The sequence below is a fragment of the Heteronotia binoei genome, chromosome 11, assembly GCF_032191835.1.
Source record: "Heteronotia binoei isolate CCM8104 ecotype False Entrance Well chromosome 11, APGP_CSIRO_Hbin_v1, whole genome shotgun sequence".
Taxonomy (NCBI): domain Eukaryota; kingdom Metazoa; phylum Chordata; class Lepidosauria; order Squamata; family Gekkonidae; genus Heteronotia; species Heteronotia binoei.
Window position 1 is genome coordinate 43,359,628 of NC_083233.1, and position 16,788 is coordinate 43,376,415.

Genomic DNA, 16,788 nt, shown 5'->3' on the forward strand with positions numbered 1-16,788 from the left:
TCTCCATCAGAGGGGATTGCATGAGACCTTGCTCCCAAGGTAGATCCCCCCTCCCCCCATTTGTCACATTTCCTACAAGCCAGACAAGTGATGGCTTGTTGATAGTGCACACAGATGCAAGAAGTCACAGGTTCGGTCTCTGGCATTTCTTTGCATAGCAAGTAGCAGGTGTTGTGCAAGACCTTTCTCTGCCACAGACCCTGGAAAATCACTGCCAGTCAGAGCAAACTATCCTCAGCTAGACAGATCAATGGTCTGATAAGATAGCTAAGGGGAGGATCCCTGACTCAGTGCCACAGCACATGCTTTGCATGTAACATATCCCAAGTATAATCAATGGCATTGCCAGTAGTATAAGCAGGGGGACACTTTTCTCTGCCTGAAGCCCTGGAGAGCACTGCCAGTAGACAATACTGAGATAGATGGACACATCTTTTGACTCTGTATGAAGCAGTTTCATAAACTTTTGCTGCAAAAATGCAGATAGGTAGGTAAAAAGGATTTAGCCAACATCAGCAGAAACTCATGAAACAGAGTTAAGCCCAAGGCGATTAAAATCACACAGAGATACAACTGGCAGTCACCTCTGATCAAGTGTTGCCTGGGAATTAATAATTCAGAACACCAAAATTTCTCACTCACCAAATGCTGTTCAGAATGAAAAAGAGCTGAATAAAGATGCATCCAAAGGGCAAGATACCACCCATGATGATACCTGGAAGAGGTTTTGTGAAAAACGATTGCTCTGGGATCTGTCGAGGAATCTGGTTTGTACGCACTGGGTGTTCAATTGGCTATGGAGAGACATTGACAAATCAACAGGTCAAATTCCCCTAAACCAACAAACCAGTAAAATAAGGAATTGGATGGGGGAGGCAGAAAGCAGCAATAACTTGAACTATACAAAAATATATTTCTACATTTGTATTAATTTGGAACAGTTTGATCCCACCCTTATACCAACACTGGCATCCACGGTTAACTTGTATTAATACATTTGTATTAATTTGGAACAGTTTGATCCCACCCTTATACCAACACTGGCATCCACGGTTAGCTTGCACTGATATTGGAACAGTTTAATACAAACCATTTCCCCCACACAGTACAGTTAAATAGCCTAAACCAGAGGTGTCAAACATGCGGTCCAGGGGCCAAATCAGGCCCCCAGAGGGCTCCTATCAGGCCCCTGAGCAACTGGCTGTCACCTGTTTCCTTCTCTCTCTCTCGCTTCCTTCTAGCAGCTTGCTTTGCCAGGCTCTCTCAATCGCACAAAAGAGCTACCGAACCAACTCTCTTCATTCTGAGACTCCTCCCCCTCCTAGTCCCCTGGGAAAGGAAGGGAAGAGCCAGAACTCCTTTGCCCAGTTCCCTGGATCGTTTGGGAGAAATACAAAGAAATCACCTTTGAGTGTTAATGTTTTAAGGATGTTTTAAGGTGTTTTTTTTAAGGATGTTTTAAGGTGTTTGTCTGTGTCCTTTATAAAGTTTATATCTCTGCTACTTAATGTTAAATAGGTACACACATGGCCTGGCCCAACCCAACATGGCTCAGTCCAACAAAGTCTCATTTATGTCAGATTCAGCCCTCATAACAAAGGAGATCGACACCCCTAGCCTAAACTGCCATTCTTCACAGGACTGCCAGAGGACTGGGCAGACAGGAGGTATAAAGTTGAGAGTCTTCAATGTTGGTCTTTCCCGTTTAGTGAGAGAGGTTCCTGAAGATGCAAAGGAATCCAGTCTTGTACACAGCTGCAATTAGACTAGCTATATACATTTATTTACAACTATAATACAAACTAGCAAAATGCTCCGCACACAATTCACCATCCAACCTCCAACAAGTAGCAGAGTACTACTGTACATTTATACATGTCCTCTAGGTAAGTGACCAATCAGGTTTAGTGCTGAGTCATGGTCACATCACTCTGGCTGATGCAATCTGGCTGTCTTCCAGATTCATCAGATTCATCTTCCAGATTAGTCAGCCAGATCATCTAATGTCAATTAGATCCTTTGCTGTCAGCAGTGGTCTGTCGCCTGCAAATACACTGACATTCAACTCATTCTTTAGATCAGGGGTGTCAAACATTTGGCCCAGAGGCCAAATCAGACTCCCGGAGGGCTCCTATTAAGCCCCCAAGCAACTGGCTGTCACCTGCTTCCTTCTGCATAACAGCTTGCTTTGCAAGGCTTGCTCAGTAGTACAGGAGCTATAGAGCAAAACCTCTATTTTTCCATTGTCTGAGGCTCTCCCTTGCGGTAGAAGGGGAGGAGACAGAGCTTGCTTTGCTAGGCTCTCTCAATCATACAGCAGAGCTATTGAGCCAACCCTCTCTTCCTTCTGTTGGCTGGGGCTCCTCTTCCTCCTGGTCCCCTGGGAAGGGAGGGGAAAAGCCAAAGCTTCCTTGGCTTAGTTCCCTGAATCCCATGTAAAAAACACAAGAAAGCACCTTTAAGACCAATGAGTGCTAATGTTTTAAGCATGTTTTATTTTAAGGCTTTAAAAAAAATCTTTAATTGTGTTTGTGACCTTTATAAAGTTTATATCTCTGCTACCTAATCTTTAATAGGTACACGCATGGCCCAGCCCAACATGGCTCGGTAAAACAAGGTCTCATTTATATCAGATGAGTTTGACACCTCTGCTTTAGATGGTTCTGCTGCTGTACCAGCTACACATTACGCACTGCAGCAAGTCCAGCAGATATATCTCCAGAAGCAAGTGTGTTTTGCATTTAAGAAAGAAAAATAAAAAACATAATTCCCAACCTACCTTCTCCTTGAATCCAAAGTATGCACCAATAAAAGTTAAAGGGACAGATATTCCAAACCACATGGCCAGAATAGCAACTAGTGTGTCAAAAGGGATGGCAGCTGATGACCCTTTCACCCAAAGGATAAGATTCATGATGAAGAAGTCAGCAAAAACAACGCTGGAGAGAGAAACAAAAACAAAACATGAAACCACTCCAGAGTAAGTTTAGAGTTAACACAAAGCTCTCTAATTGCTACGCTGTACCCCATAGGATCTCGTTTGCAGCCTGAGAACTTTCAGGCCAAGAGAAGAAGGTATCACCACCACCATGGATGATGGTTATTGGAGACAACCTTACTACATTTCTTCATCACAACACTGATTTTCCTTCACTGGGAACTCATCAATTTTGCACAGGAATTGTGCCAGAGCTCAGAATGATGTTAGCTAACAAAAGCTATAGACACTGCAAGAATCACAGAATCATAGAGTTGGAAGGGGCTTCCAGGGTTATCTAGTCCAAGCTCCAGCACAATGCAGGAAATTCACAAATACCTCCTCCGCAAGCCCCAGGAATCCCTGTTCCATGCTCAGAAGATGGCAAAAACCCTCCAGGATCCCTAGCCAAACTGGCCTGAAGAAAAATTGCCTCCTAACCGCAAAGTTGTGATCAGTATTTTCCCTGGGTGTGTAAGAAAGGGCCATGAGAACTAAGCACTGATGCAACCCTTCCTGCCCTCCTTCTCATGATCTGCCTAAATTCACAGAATCAGCAATGCTGTTAGATGACCATCTAGTCTCTGTATAAAGAAGGAGAACCCACTACCTCCTGAGGAAGCCTATTCCACTGAGGAACTGCTCTGTCAGGAAGTTCTTCCTAACATTTAGCTGGAAACTCTTTTGATTTCATTTCAACCCATTAGTTCTGGTCCAACCTTCTGGGGCAACAGAAAACAACTGTGCACCATCATCTATATGACAACCCTTCAAGCACTTGAAGATGGTGATCATATTACTTCTCAATCATCTCCTCTCCAGGCTTCTCAATCATCTCTTCTTCAACCTTTCCTCACAAAACTTGGTCTTCAGACCCTTACCATCTTTGCTGCCCTCCTCTGGATACATTGCAGCTTGTCTATATGCTTCTTAAATTGTGGTGCCCCAAGCTGAATGCAATATTCTAGGTGAGGTCTAACCAAAACACAGTAAAGGGATATCATCATTTTGCATGACCTAGACACTATACTTCCGTTGATACAGCCCAAAATCACATTTGCGTTTTTAGCAACTGCTGACTCGTTCACGTTCAGTGTACAGCTCACTAGGACCCCCTAGATTCTTTTCACACATACTACTGACAAGACAAGTCTCCCCCATCCTATAATCATGCACTGGATTTTTCTTACCTAAATGCAGAACTTTACATTTTCCCCATTAAAATTCACTTTTTTTGTTTTAACCCAGTTTTCCAGCATGTCAAGATCATCCTGGATCCTGACTCTGTCTTCTACTGTATTTGCTACCCCTCTCAATTTAGTATCATCTGCAAATCTAATAAGCATTTTCTCTATTCCTTCATCCAAATCACTTATAAAGATGTTGAACAAAACAGGTCTCAGGACAGATCCTTGAGGACCTCCACTTGCCATTCCTCTCCAAGAGGATGAGGAACCATTCACAAGCACTCTTTGGGTATGATCTGTCAACCAGATACAAATCCACCTAACAGTAATAAGATCCAAACCACATTTTACTGAAATCAAGATAAACTATGCTTATAGCATTCCCCTGATCCAGCAAGGTAGTAACAAAAAAAAGAGATAAGGTTAGTATGACATGACTTGTTCTTGAGAAACCCATGTTGGCTCTTAGTAATCACAGCCATCCTTTCTAAATGTTCTAGGACTGACTGTTTGATGATTTGTTCTAAAACCTTTCCAAGAAGAGACATCAAGCTGATGGGTGGGGACTCCTTTTTCCCCTTCTTGAAGATGGAGGACAACATTTGCCCACCTCCAATCTTCTGGAACATCCCCTGTTCTCTAAGAGTTCTCAAAGATAATGGCCAGAGGCTCAGAACTTATGTCCATGAGTTCTGTTAGTACTCTTGGATGCAGTTCATCTGGTCCTGAGGACTAAGTTTTATTTAAAGAAACAAGGTGTTTATGTACTACCCCGTGCTGTTCCTTCTCTCATCTTGTGTTCTATTGTTGCCATGTTGAGCACCACTTCCCTTGCAAAAGAAGATTGAGGAAAAGTAGGAATTGAGAAACCCCTGCCAGCTTAAGTAAGCCACTGTGAGAAGATCAACTATCTTCATTGCACAACAGGAATTGGCTCTAAGTTCACTAAAAAGAGCACTAATTTTTGTATTGGAACAGAAATTCAGGGTTACTTTAACACAATCTGCAAAATCCATTAACATTAGATTTAATTTACATCAGGTTTCCTTGGAGCCCATTTAATACTAATTATCTAACAATACACACCTGATTTGTTTTACTTATCTCTCTCTATATATTTTATCTTGTCATTCCTTGAAAGAGGACAGGGGGGCACAAACAGTTTTTCCTCCACCATTTTATCTTCACAAGCACCCTGTGAAGTAGTTTAGGCTGAGATCAACTTGCTGGCCCAAGGTCACTCAATGAGTTTCATGAGAACATGGATCTAGCTATTATTACACCACACTGATTTGTACTTCCACTGTGAGACAACTCAGTCTTGTACAACTTGCTTATTATTCTGGAAAATTCTGGATTGGTATCAATGCTGGGTGATCACATACTAGCTTTTAAGATACTTGTATTTTATACTTCTACCTTTACAGAATGACACCAGTATAAGTGGAAAATGCAGACACAAGTTTACTGAGATGTTAACATTCCCTACTGTCAAAGTTATTAAGCTGTGAAGCCACAAACTATACCAAAACTTTAAGTACTATGAATGCAGAGAAGAGACAAGGATGAGGCCAGCATAGTTTTAGACAATACTCCCTCTAAGCTGTGAGGTCTTGTGAGCAAAAATTCTACTTTGTGAGCTCCTGGCATTAAAGTTGTGAGCTACTGCATAAATTAGTTTGCTCTGGGGCCATTTTTCCTGAACTAAGACAAAAATGTGTGAGCCAGAGGCTAAAAAACTGTGAGTTAGCTCACACTAACTCAGGTTAGAGAGAACACTGGTTTTAGGGTGCTGTTTTTTCCAGGAAACCCATGGACTAGATTGCCAGTGATTGAAAAGCTGTCTCCTAATCAATATGCACACATAAAGGCCAACCACGGGAAGATGCATATTTCCCCCTAGCATCATCTGTGCACATCCCATTGATTATAAAGAAGAAATAATTTCACTACAGCAGAACATTGCCTGGCAACTGAAAACATTGACCCCTTCTAAAACCAACTTGTGCAGCTGATGCTCCTTCTGTTCATTGGATAGCAGTGCCACACTCAGCAGCCTGGGACTCATTACGTAAGTATTCTTAAAGCCAAATTTACAAAGCTGTCAAAAGCAGATCCATTCTATACAATACTGAACCAAAAGAAAACAGATCACCAATTCTATTAAAGTCTTGGGAAAAAACTATACCCAAGACCACAGCCAAAAATATTTTGGAAACGCCCATGTCCTTATGAGATAAACACTCTGTAAACTATTAACAATTGTGAATGGCAGCCCTTTGTTTTATTTTAAAGCTCTGTCCAAGAAAGCTATCAATTCAGTTACTCCTCCAAAAAGAGAAAAGGGGGGAAAATCTACCCATCTTCAGATTCTCAAAATCAATCCACAGTACGTAATTGCCTCAGGCTGTTTATGGCATTATGCAAATGTGTTGAACTAGCATAGCATAATCAAGACATCTGTTCTTATTTTGTGCTCTCTCCCTACCCCCTTTCCCTGGGCAATCATTCTACTTCTATGAAGTGGAATTTATATACTGGAATTTAAGCTATCAGGATAGCATTTTGTGACCTACGAGATAGTATCTAGATGACAGCAGGAAACAAAGAGCAGTTCTGGCTGGAGTTTAAGGGGCTGAACAAAAAAAGAGGACACACAAAATTGGAGGCTATCCAAACGCACAAAGTTTATCTATGGCACAGTTTTTAAAATGATGTTGACAATGTAGAAGAACTTATTAGTAAGACTTTGCATTTGCACAGAGTAAAGTGAGATATTACCTGAGCAAAGCACCTACTTGGGCCACACAGGGTTAGGGGCACATAACATGTAGCTATTTCACATGGTAGCCCAGTTTAAATAGGACACTCAGTGAGTGTAGACTGTCATCATTTTCTTTTGCCTTACCAACCTTACTTATCAATCAAGCCTAAGTATAATCTACTCAAGTGCATTATTGTTTACTGATTATTTTTGCTTTTAATTTTGAAAGAAATGCCCCCATCAAGTTTGAAACAGAGTCCAGACATCCCTTAACCACAGTGAGCATTAATAATGCTTGCTCCCACCAGCAAGACACACTTGTTACCCTTCAAGAACACACACTGGAGCAACAGCAGAAAACTGCTTTAACCATAGTTTGCTCCCAGCACATTTAATGCTTAACCACAGCAAATGCAAGCCACTGTTTAAATGGAAGGGTGAAATGGCTTTCCAGGGACACTTCACCCGCACCTTTCTGCTGGCAGTGGCTCACAGCAACCAGCAGAAAAGTAGAAGACCCTTCACGGAGAATCCCCACCCACTTCTCCTGGCCACAGCCAGAAGAAAAAAGGAAAGGAAGTCCCTTCGCAGGAGATCCCCCCCCACCTCCGCTTTCTGCAGACTGCTGTTTTTCAGGCTGTTTTCTGCAATCCTTTTAAAGTTTAAAGGGACTATAGAAGACAGCTCTAAACAGCTGAGTTCAGCTGTTTTTTGGACTTTCTACAAACTCCATTTAAAGGGACTGCAGTCCCTTTCAATGGGGTTTACAGGGCCACAAACTGCACAGGCCAGTTTGGTTCATAAACAAGCCTCCTGGTTCAGGGTTCAGCCATCAACTGAACTGCATTTTTCAATTTTGTGCCCATCCCTACATGTGGCACTATAGTTAAAAGCTATATAGGACATGTGCATGCATAACTGGATCAAACCATCCCTACAACACTGGCTGTTATGTTGTAGTAAGCAACAGAAGCAAATGTGCATATTAGACAAATTTCAAGGACAACGATGTGGACAATTGCTGCAGTATGCATTGTGAGAGGAGGAAAAAGAGAATACTAACCCAGGGCACAACAGAGCAGTCAATAACACATTCGTCTTCCATTTTTCACCTCTGAATGCTGAGGAATAATGAAAAGAATATTCAACGAACATTTATAAAAAGTAGAAGGTTAAAGATAGTCTTGATAACATTATGGCAAACTAGCATAAAAATGATAACAAGCCCATCTGTGTGAGCCTAACCAGACATTATGAATGACACAATTTCACCGTGAGAACTTGCAACCATGCTGTAGCTGCTAGTTTCTGGTAGTTAACTCATCAGTATGATGCACAGCAGGATTTTATTCATATCAGGACCACTGTACAGGAGGAGGAGAAATTTCCGCCTTCTCCCCTTGACTGTTTTTGGCAGCTGAAACAGTCCTAGGGAATGGGGGGGGGGGGGGGCAGCAGGCAGTGTTATTAGCTCCATTGGGAGCTACCATGTGCACAGAGTGGATGTGCTGGTTCTCCAAAGAGAAAAAAAAAATGCTACCTGTGGCCCTTGGCTCTTTCAGACACCAAACAGCACAGGGAGAAGGCAAGAATTCCTCCTTCTCCTAATGCCAACTGGGTCCTGCTGCCACTCAGAACAGCATTCAGTACAGCTACAAATCCCTGTGGTGAACTCATGCAGTTAGGCTCTGAATCTTAATCTGTGAGAATGTGAAACAGAACTAAATCCCAGCAAATGGACATGTACATTCTTCTGCCAAAATTCAAATGGTGCCAATATCCAGTTCACAATCACCATTTACCATAATCCAACAAATTTATTTAAACTCTCTGCCCCCATTAAAACCCTGGCAAACTTCACTACAATTTGCATTCTACTAAGTAGAAGGAGGCTAAGAAACACAATGAGTCTTGAGTAGAGATTTTGAACCACTACCCCATGTCATCTACAGATCTGTGTTTAATATCTGCCAGTCCGGTTACAAAATAAAATTGACCTGCTGAGGACATGATTTTAGATCAATAAATCTTCAGGTTTCAGGTAAATATAAACTCAGAATTTGGGAATTTCAAGCTGGGAATCATTAGGTTTGCACAAAAAATTGTTGCAAGGATGTTATAGGGAAATGTGTATTTTATGACCTATGGTTTCAAAGACAGCCATTACACATTTTACAGTCCAAAAATCAATCACCATGTAACCTAAAAAACTGATTGATGTGACTGTGAAACCATGGGATTGATATGTGTAAGGAACAGCTACTATTTCCTTCCTATTCACTGTATGAAGACCTCTGAATAAAGCCAGACATCCTTTATAGCAACTAACATTTGCCATTACATCTGTATATTCAATCTTCCATAATGAAGAAATCTAGTATCTTGTCAGACAGTCAGTTCTGGGTCTGAACAATGAGAACACATCCCTTTTGTATTTCCACATATGGCTCGCCACATCAATATGACCCTTGCAGTTCCAACCAAAAGAAGGACACCTTCTATTAAGTTCTGCACTTACTTTTGTACATGCGAGCAGATACATAGCCTGCAGGAGTCCCTAGCAAAACCCAGAGCACAACTGCACAGGTCATCAAGGCCCCTCTGTTGGCTGGAGAAAGACATCCAAGGCAGGCAAAGACTGAAAACAAAGCATAGCAAGATTTGGAAGACTACAGTTGCCAACACATTGCCATATACTTTTCAGTTCATACCTGTCTACACCTCACCTTGCCTCCCTTCTTTTTGTCATTTCTCCTGTACAAAATTGCAGCATGTAAACCTCAGAGCAGGGTGCTCCATGCACTACACATATGTGATAGTGGTGTTTTCCACACGGAGATGGGTTTGTATGGTTTCCCATAACTGTTATGGCAACCAGTGGAGCACAGCAGCAGCAACAATTTCTTTGTGGGCAGCTTCCCTGTATTTTCCCTGCCCCAGCAGTTAGGGTTGTCATCCTACCCCCACCAGAAGGCTTCAAAAATATGCATTTGTTATAACATTATAAAGGTATAAAATATGTCTATCAGTTGATCAGGTTCTCTGAATTCCCAGCTTTTATTTTTAGGGAAGTAACTCTCTATCCTCTTTCACTGTGGATCACCTTGATGCTGTGGGGAAGCGGGGGTGGGGAACGCTTCCAAACAGCACCAAAGGCAGGACAAGCAACTCATGGGTAAATCCCAGCATTATATGCACAACAGCCACAATGACATAAATCCAGATATAAATAAATCTAGAGAAGCATTTTCACACTTGCCAGGAAACCCATGCATTACAGGGAGTTCCAGGGCACATTCAAGGGTTCATGCATGGTCAAGCCTGTTGTATCTCACTGTTGCCCTACCTCAACTGAGTGTGTGACCCAGAGCATAGCCTCACACTTCCCTACAGCTGCTCACTGCAGATGACGATAATCCAGTTTTCAGAGGAAGCTCACCAACACTGATCTTCTTATCAACAAATATCTAAAGAATCCTTGGTTTTCAAAGACAGTTTGAAAAGCACTGCTCTAGAAACACACAAGCTTCCACTTACTTTTTATTTTGCATTTTTTTATTTTTCATGTGTGGGTGTCTGTAACTGGAAGTCATGCCAACCTCTGGGGGCCTGGAGGATATTCAGGGAGGTGGCTGAATAAGCCTTTCCCAGCCTCCCAACTGGGTATTTCAAGGACAGACTCCCATCCAAGTACTAACCACAGTTGACCCTGCTTAGCTTCTAAGATCTAACACGATTGGGCTTGCCTGGACTATCTAGGCCAGAAAGCTCCCACTTACTTTTGAGGTTGTTCAGTTCTGATATATACAACTGTAGGGGGGAAAGCCTGCATGGAGCTAGCCGCTAGATGATCCCCTCTTCCCAAACATTGCACTTGCTGTTGTTACCAACCCAAGCCTGATGGTGCCCACATGCTGGTGGTGGTGTCCAATGAGTGTGTTGCCATGTTTCCTTTCAGGAAAACCAGCAAGTCAATGGAAAGTGCCTGTCCCAAAAGCATACAAAGGTGAGAAGGAATCTCAACAGCCAGTTCCTGAAGTTACTAATATATTTTCAGAAGAAAGAGAATACCCTTACCTTGAACCAGTTTATACTGTACACACACATAACCACACACATGAAGCTGCCTTATATCAAATCAGACCATCAGGGTCAGTATTGTCTACTGAGGCTGGTAGTGGCTGTCCAGAAACTCAGGCTGAGGTATTTCCCATCACCTACTATCTGGTCCTTTTATAACTGGAGATACCAGGGATTGAACCTGGGACCTTCTGTATGCAAAGCAGAGGCTCTTCTACTGAGACATAGCCCCTCTCCCCTAAGTGAAAAGGCTATTACAGTTATTTATAGAACCCATGTTATAATAGCCTGATATTATTAACATTATCATTTTACATATGGCAGTCATTCATCCCTTGTGATCAACACCCCTCCCCTCCCTTTATTGTCATATCTAAAAATTATACATTCCTTGGGGCAGGGATCTGTTTATTTATGCTGTGAAATTCCAAGTATATCATCAGTACTATATAAATAATAATTTTAGCCAATCCAGTGCTACTTACACAAAGTAATAAATGTCATTATGAAAATCTGCGTCCCCTGGCCCAAGAAGACAGACAGCAGCATGCCCTTCCTGGGAGGCCTGAATACATCTCCATGGACCAGCTTCCACCCAAATTCCTCCTGGGCATCCTCCTACAATCACATCTTTATTAGGCATACATCATGCAACAGTGAATTAGTACAAGCTAGACGTGAAATTCACTTTCCTAGCATGATTATCTTTCGGTTTTGTTTCTGAAGGGAACTAATTGCATCAGCTTCATTACTCGCTGATTTTACAACTCCCTAATGGACTGCTAGTTGGGGGTGGAGGATGCAGATTTATTAAGAAACGCTTATCTAGAGAAGGAGAAACAAACATTAACATACTTAGCTAGAGTATGCAACATTAATTGATACTAAACAAAAGATTGCGTTTAATTTAAGCTGTATCACAAGCCCTTAGCACATTTATCTGCCTTTTGTCTTCTACAGCCAGTTAAGCCAGTTTCAAATCCAACTAGAAAAAAAACAACAACATATCACATCAAAGCCCAGGTTCCATCAGGTGTCTTCCTATCATTTCCACACTTTTGATATTTTTTTATCACAAAAAAGCCAACATAACAAAATACAAATTATAAAATGCCATTTCAAACTGGAATTCCCTCATTGCCCACTTACCAAAGGCCAACTGAAAAAAAGGTGTTACAGTGATTCTGGAAAACATACAGGCTCAGGTTTTGGTAAGTCTCCAGGGAAAGAGAATTCTACAAGGTGGGGCACGGTATAATAGAAAGGGCTTATATATGCACATTTAAAATACACACATGTGTACCCAGAATCTGGCATACTCCTGCTTTTCTAGAAAGTCATCATCTGTATAAGCAAGGGTGTCAAAAGCCCAGCCCATCGGCCAGAACCAGCCCACCCAGAGTTTTAATATGGCCCACGAGCTGGCTTCAATATGCCTTGGTTTCCCATGTGCAGCTGGCTTTGCCTCCCTCTTCCCTCCTCCGTGCTTTGCCTTGCTATAGTGGATGGGGGGGGCGGTTCTATTTTTTTGCTGGGCTTCTTCTAGAGTCTCCCGGGTGCAGCTGGCTCTGCTTCCCCTCCTCCGTATTTTGCCTTCCTACAGTAGCTGTTTTATTTATTTTTATATTATTTATTCTTTTATTTAAGAACATAAGAGAAGCCATGTTGGATCAGGCCAATGGCCCATCCAATCCAACACTCTGTCACACAGTGGCCAAAAAATTTATATATATACACACACACACACACACATATACACACACTGTGGCTAATAGCCACTGATGGACCTCTGCTCCATATTTTTATCTAACCCCCTCTTGAAGCTGGCTATGCTTGTAGCCGCCACCACCTCCTGTGGCAGTGAATTCCACATGTTAATCACCCTTTGGGTGAAGAAGTACTTCCTTTTATCCGTTCTAACCTGACTGCTCAGCAATTTCATTGAATGCCCACAAGTTCTTGTATTGTGAGAAAAAGAGAAAAGTACTTCTTTCTCTACCTTCTCCATCCCATATTTTTGCTGGGCTTCTTTTGCCTTGGCTTTCCCTGGTGCAACTTCTTGGCATGCAAAGAGTCCCAGTTTGTATCCGTGGTACCTCCAGTTAAAAGAACCAGACTTTGGCTTTTAAGAAAGACTTCAACCTGAGACTCTGGAGAGCCACTGCCACTTTAGACTGGGGGTTGGGGAGGGGAGAGAAGTTTACAGTGCCCATCCATTTCATGTTTTCTCATGGGTTCTAGGCTGGCTCAGAGCACTGACCATGAGAACTGGTTTGGGAAGGGGTTTGCTCCCCACTCCAGGCAGCATGGGGGCATCAGAGTGCTGCTCTGCTGGCTCTCCAGTCTGCCTATGTGGATTTTCCTCTACACCTGGGGCCTTGTGGTGGGGCAGACCAATTTGATGCTTACCAGGAACACACAAAATCCATACCTACCCAGAAACTGGTAAAATATTTTTAATTGTGTGTGTCTAGGTTCGTTACAAAGTTTAGAAAATTTTAGATCTCTGCTACCTGGCATTACATTTTATGATACAAATGGCCTGGCCCAACAAAGTCCCATTTATGTAAGATCTGGCCCTCATGAGTTCGACACCCCATATCTTGTTAGATACTCTTAAAACTCAACACTGTAAAAAGAAAAAAAAGAACTCATAGGAATCCACTATCCCCAGAATCCAAGGCTATTTTTTCCATATTGAATTCAAGGGTAAATAGGAGTCCATAGGACAATCCATGTCTATTTCAATAGAATCCTGATCATATATTAGTTTAGTTTACAGAAGACCAGTTTGGAAAGGGGGCATAGGCAATTAGTCTTTACCCCATCCTTCCCATTCCTGAGTATCTTGTAAGAAACTCATCATCATGAGTGTGTTTTCCGCCACCACCCCAATATACTGGGTTGGCAAGGAAAGGAACAGAGAGGAACAAAAGAGAAGCATCTTTCCCCCATTCCCCATCTTTATTAATACTGGTCACAGACTTTATTGAAATATAGCCTTTAAAAGTTGTTCCTTTCCTCTGGTACTCCAATTCCTGCATCAACATTAACTCTACCTGGCACCAGCACTACTTTTATCCTTGAAGGAAGGGTATTTTAGGTGCAACAGTATGGGTCCGAGGATTTTTAGTACTATTAGCTTAGCCCCTTCCCCCCACAATCATCCTATTAAATGCCTAAGTATTTGGAATGAAAGCTTTTGTAGCAGCTGGAAAGAATAACAGAGATCATCAATTTGTTAAATATAGAATGTTAATTCTCCTGATAACACATCCAGAGATGTTTGCCAAATTAAATTGCCCATGTGACAAGACAGTTGAGCAAATTATTTTCCCTTGAAACATGGCAAGAAGTTCCAGTCTCACCAATGTCTTTATCTTGAAAGCCTGATACTATTCGATTGAGGGAGGAGAAAAATCAAATTATCTAAACAAACCATGAAAGCTGAGCTCTTGATTTGTTTCATATTAACCAAGGCACTCCTCACCTTGGGGAACCAAGATTTTTGTAAGTCTTTTCATTAGTTCCAAATGACAGCTGATGAAGTCTGTATCTTGCAGACTTTTGTTTTAATTAGTTAAGCAAATACTGCCTATTTGGTTAAAGTTTTAAAAGCTCTTCACAAAGGCAACCTCAGGAACTGTTTGCCATGCAGACCACCTGTAGCTTTCTAGTGAACAGTCTGGCAAGAGGAAAGAGAAAGCTTCACAAAGCAAACATACATTTTTAGAAACACTGCTGAAATTATGTGGCAGGCCTCTGAAGACTGACACAAATGGCTGCTGTGGAAGGTGTGATCACTTATCTCCTCTCAGGTCAGTATTAACTGTTCAGTCTTAAACAGGAAGCCAAGTACCCACAGTTTCCAATCCAGGACTCCAACAGAGGCAACTGTGTGCCTCCCTTAGTGTTAAAGGAAATTGCTACACCACCTTCAGTATTCATAGCCTTACTTAGGATTCCCCTATCTTCAGTCTCAAAGCTCACCTGTGCCTGTATGGATACATTCCCCAAATTCAGGAGCTGCATCTTACTTACAGAGGAGTCCATTTGGTTGTATCTTGCAATATCTTTATGAAGTGTCCTCAAAAGAATCATGGCCACCATTCCAGATAAAAAGAGAACTATCACAAGAGAATTCATTATACTGCAAGGGAAGACGAATGTAACATTTTAATACAGGCTCTTTCCGAACACTGGTAAATACTGAAGACACATCTGAAGTATACAAAGAGTAGAATTAAATAGTCAAATGTGCAATCATAAGACTTTAATAATCAAACCAGATAGTGTACTTAACAAACATCATGATGTTCTCGTCTAAAATGACAAGCGTATTTTAGACAAAAGTATTAAGACGACCACTGTGCCAAGAATTGAAAAGCTACAGTGCTGCTCTAGATTGCATACTACTACACAATATCATGCGGGTGCACCAAATTAAATTCATGTACTTCCATTAGAAATTAATTAATGCTCATTAAAAGCTCAGCAGCAGCTTCCATCACTTTCAGCTTCTTACTGCATACTGATTTCAAGACATACAAACATACTTTTAACTCAGAAGGGGGGGGAAAGCGGTCCATATTTATAGTCTGTATTTTTAACTAGTGATAAATACCAGCTTCTGACAAAAGACAGAACTCCAAAGTGAACCACAGGACAGATTGTTTTAAAGTTGATCAACAGGACAGATTGATCAACTAACACCTCAAATTTTCTGAAATAAGATATAAGTAAAATACAGAGGTTGCTAGTCTTCAGGATACAGAAGGCACATTCTTCAGATGAAATACAATACTTCAGCTGTTCCCAAGGGAGCCAATGCTGAAGAGTTACTCCACAAATGAAGATATAAAAGTTCACTTGCCTGAACATTCATGGCCTTTTTTTTTAACCACATAAGAAGGTACAATTCCCAAAATAAAACATGAAGATCCTAATCTCTCTTTGCTTGTCTGCAAGGCATTTATTCTAGAATGAAACATTTCTTACCTAAACCACTGAATATTGGTATGAGGCATAGATTCCAAGATGTAGTCCCATCTTGAAGCCCATTTAATGCTGTTATTTTCCTGCATGGAAAAAGCAGAGCTAAAATAACTGATGCCACTCCTAAAAAGATTCAAGTATTCACAGAAATCTGACTCTCACTGGCTAAGTTGTGTTTGTGTGATTCTGTGACTGGCAGACATTTCTGCATTTGCTTGTGTCACCTATTTTCAAAAGACCTACTGCAATGCCTGTGTCAGAAGCATGTTGCTTCTTGTGAATTGCACTTGCTATTGCAGGGATGCCACAGCAGTTCAGCTTCCCTATTTTTTACACATGCAGTTTCTTCTTTGGAAAACACAAGGGGAGCAATTACCCCTTCCCACAGCAACCTTTAAAATCCACTTTTGTGTTGCTCCTGGCGGTCCCTCATTCCCCTGGAGCAGTATTTCAAGCTACTTTGGGAGGGAGATGGAAAGGAAGTTGCATGTCTGTGGATGGAATTTAGATACTATCCAAACCAGTACATGAATCCTTAGTTTAACAGGTCATGTATGTGCCCATAGCTTATCCTACAATCAGTTATAAAAAAAACAATGGCCAAGACCCAGAAGCAACAAGCATACAAGGACTTTCTGTATTCTTAGGATTGGCCCTATTTTTTTTCCTATGTTGAAGAATGCTCAGTGATGACACATAGGAAGTTCCCTGACTCATGCAATATGTAGCATTACATACAACAGACATTACAGCTGCTACTTCAAGTTGATTACCTTTCCTCTATA

At 41.5% G+C, this 16,788-nt stretch overlaps 1 protein-coding gene across 1 annotated transcript in view; it reads right to left on the reverse strand.

The window, feature by feature from the left end:
* Nucleotides 1–16,788, reverse strand: part of LOC132579082 (transmembrane 9 superfamily member 2-like) — a 45,793-nt gene that overhangs the window by 15,207 nt on the left and 13,798 nt on the right. Inside the window, exons 8-14 of the mRNA XM_060249233.1 lie at nt 16,007–16,086; nt 15,050–15,158; nt 11,494–11,626; nt 9,447–9,566; nt 7,992–8,049; nt 2,780–2,939; nt 643–794 (exon numbers count right to left, since the gene is read on the reverse strand). Coding sequence (XP_060105216.1) covers nt 643–794; nt 2,780–2,939; nt 7,992–8,049; nt 9,447–9,566; nt 11,494–11,626; nt 15,050–15,158; nt 16,007–16,086 — 812 coding nt within the window. The remainder of the gene's footprint in view (nt 1–642; nt 795–2,779; nt 2,940–7,991; nt 8,050–9,446; nt 9,567–11,493; nt 11,627–15,049; nt 15,159–16,006; nt 16,087–16,788) is intronic.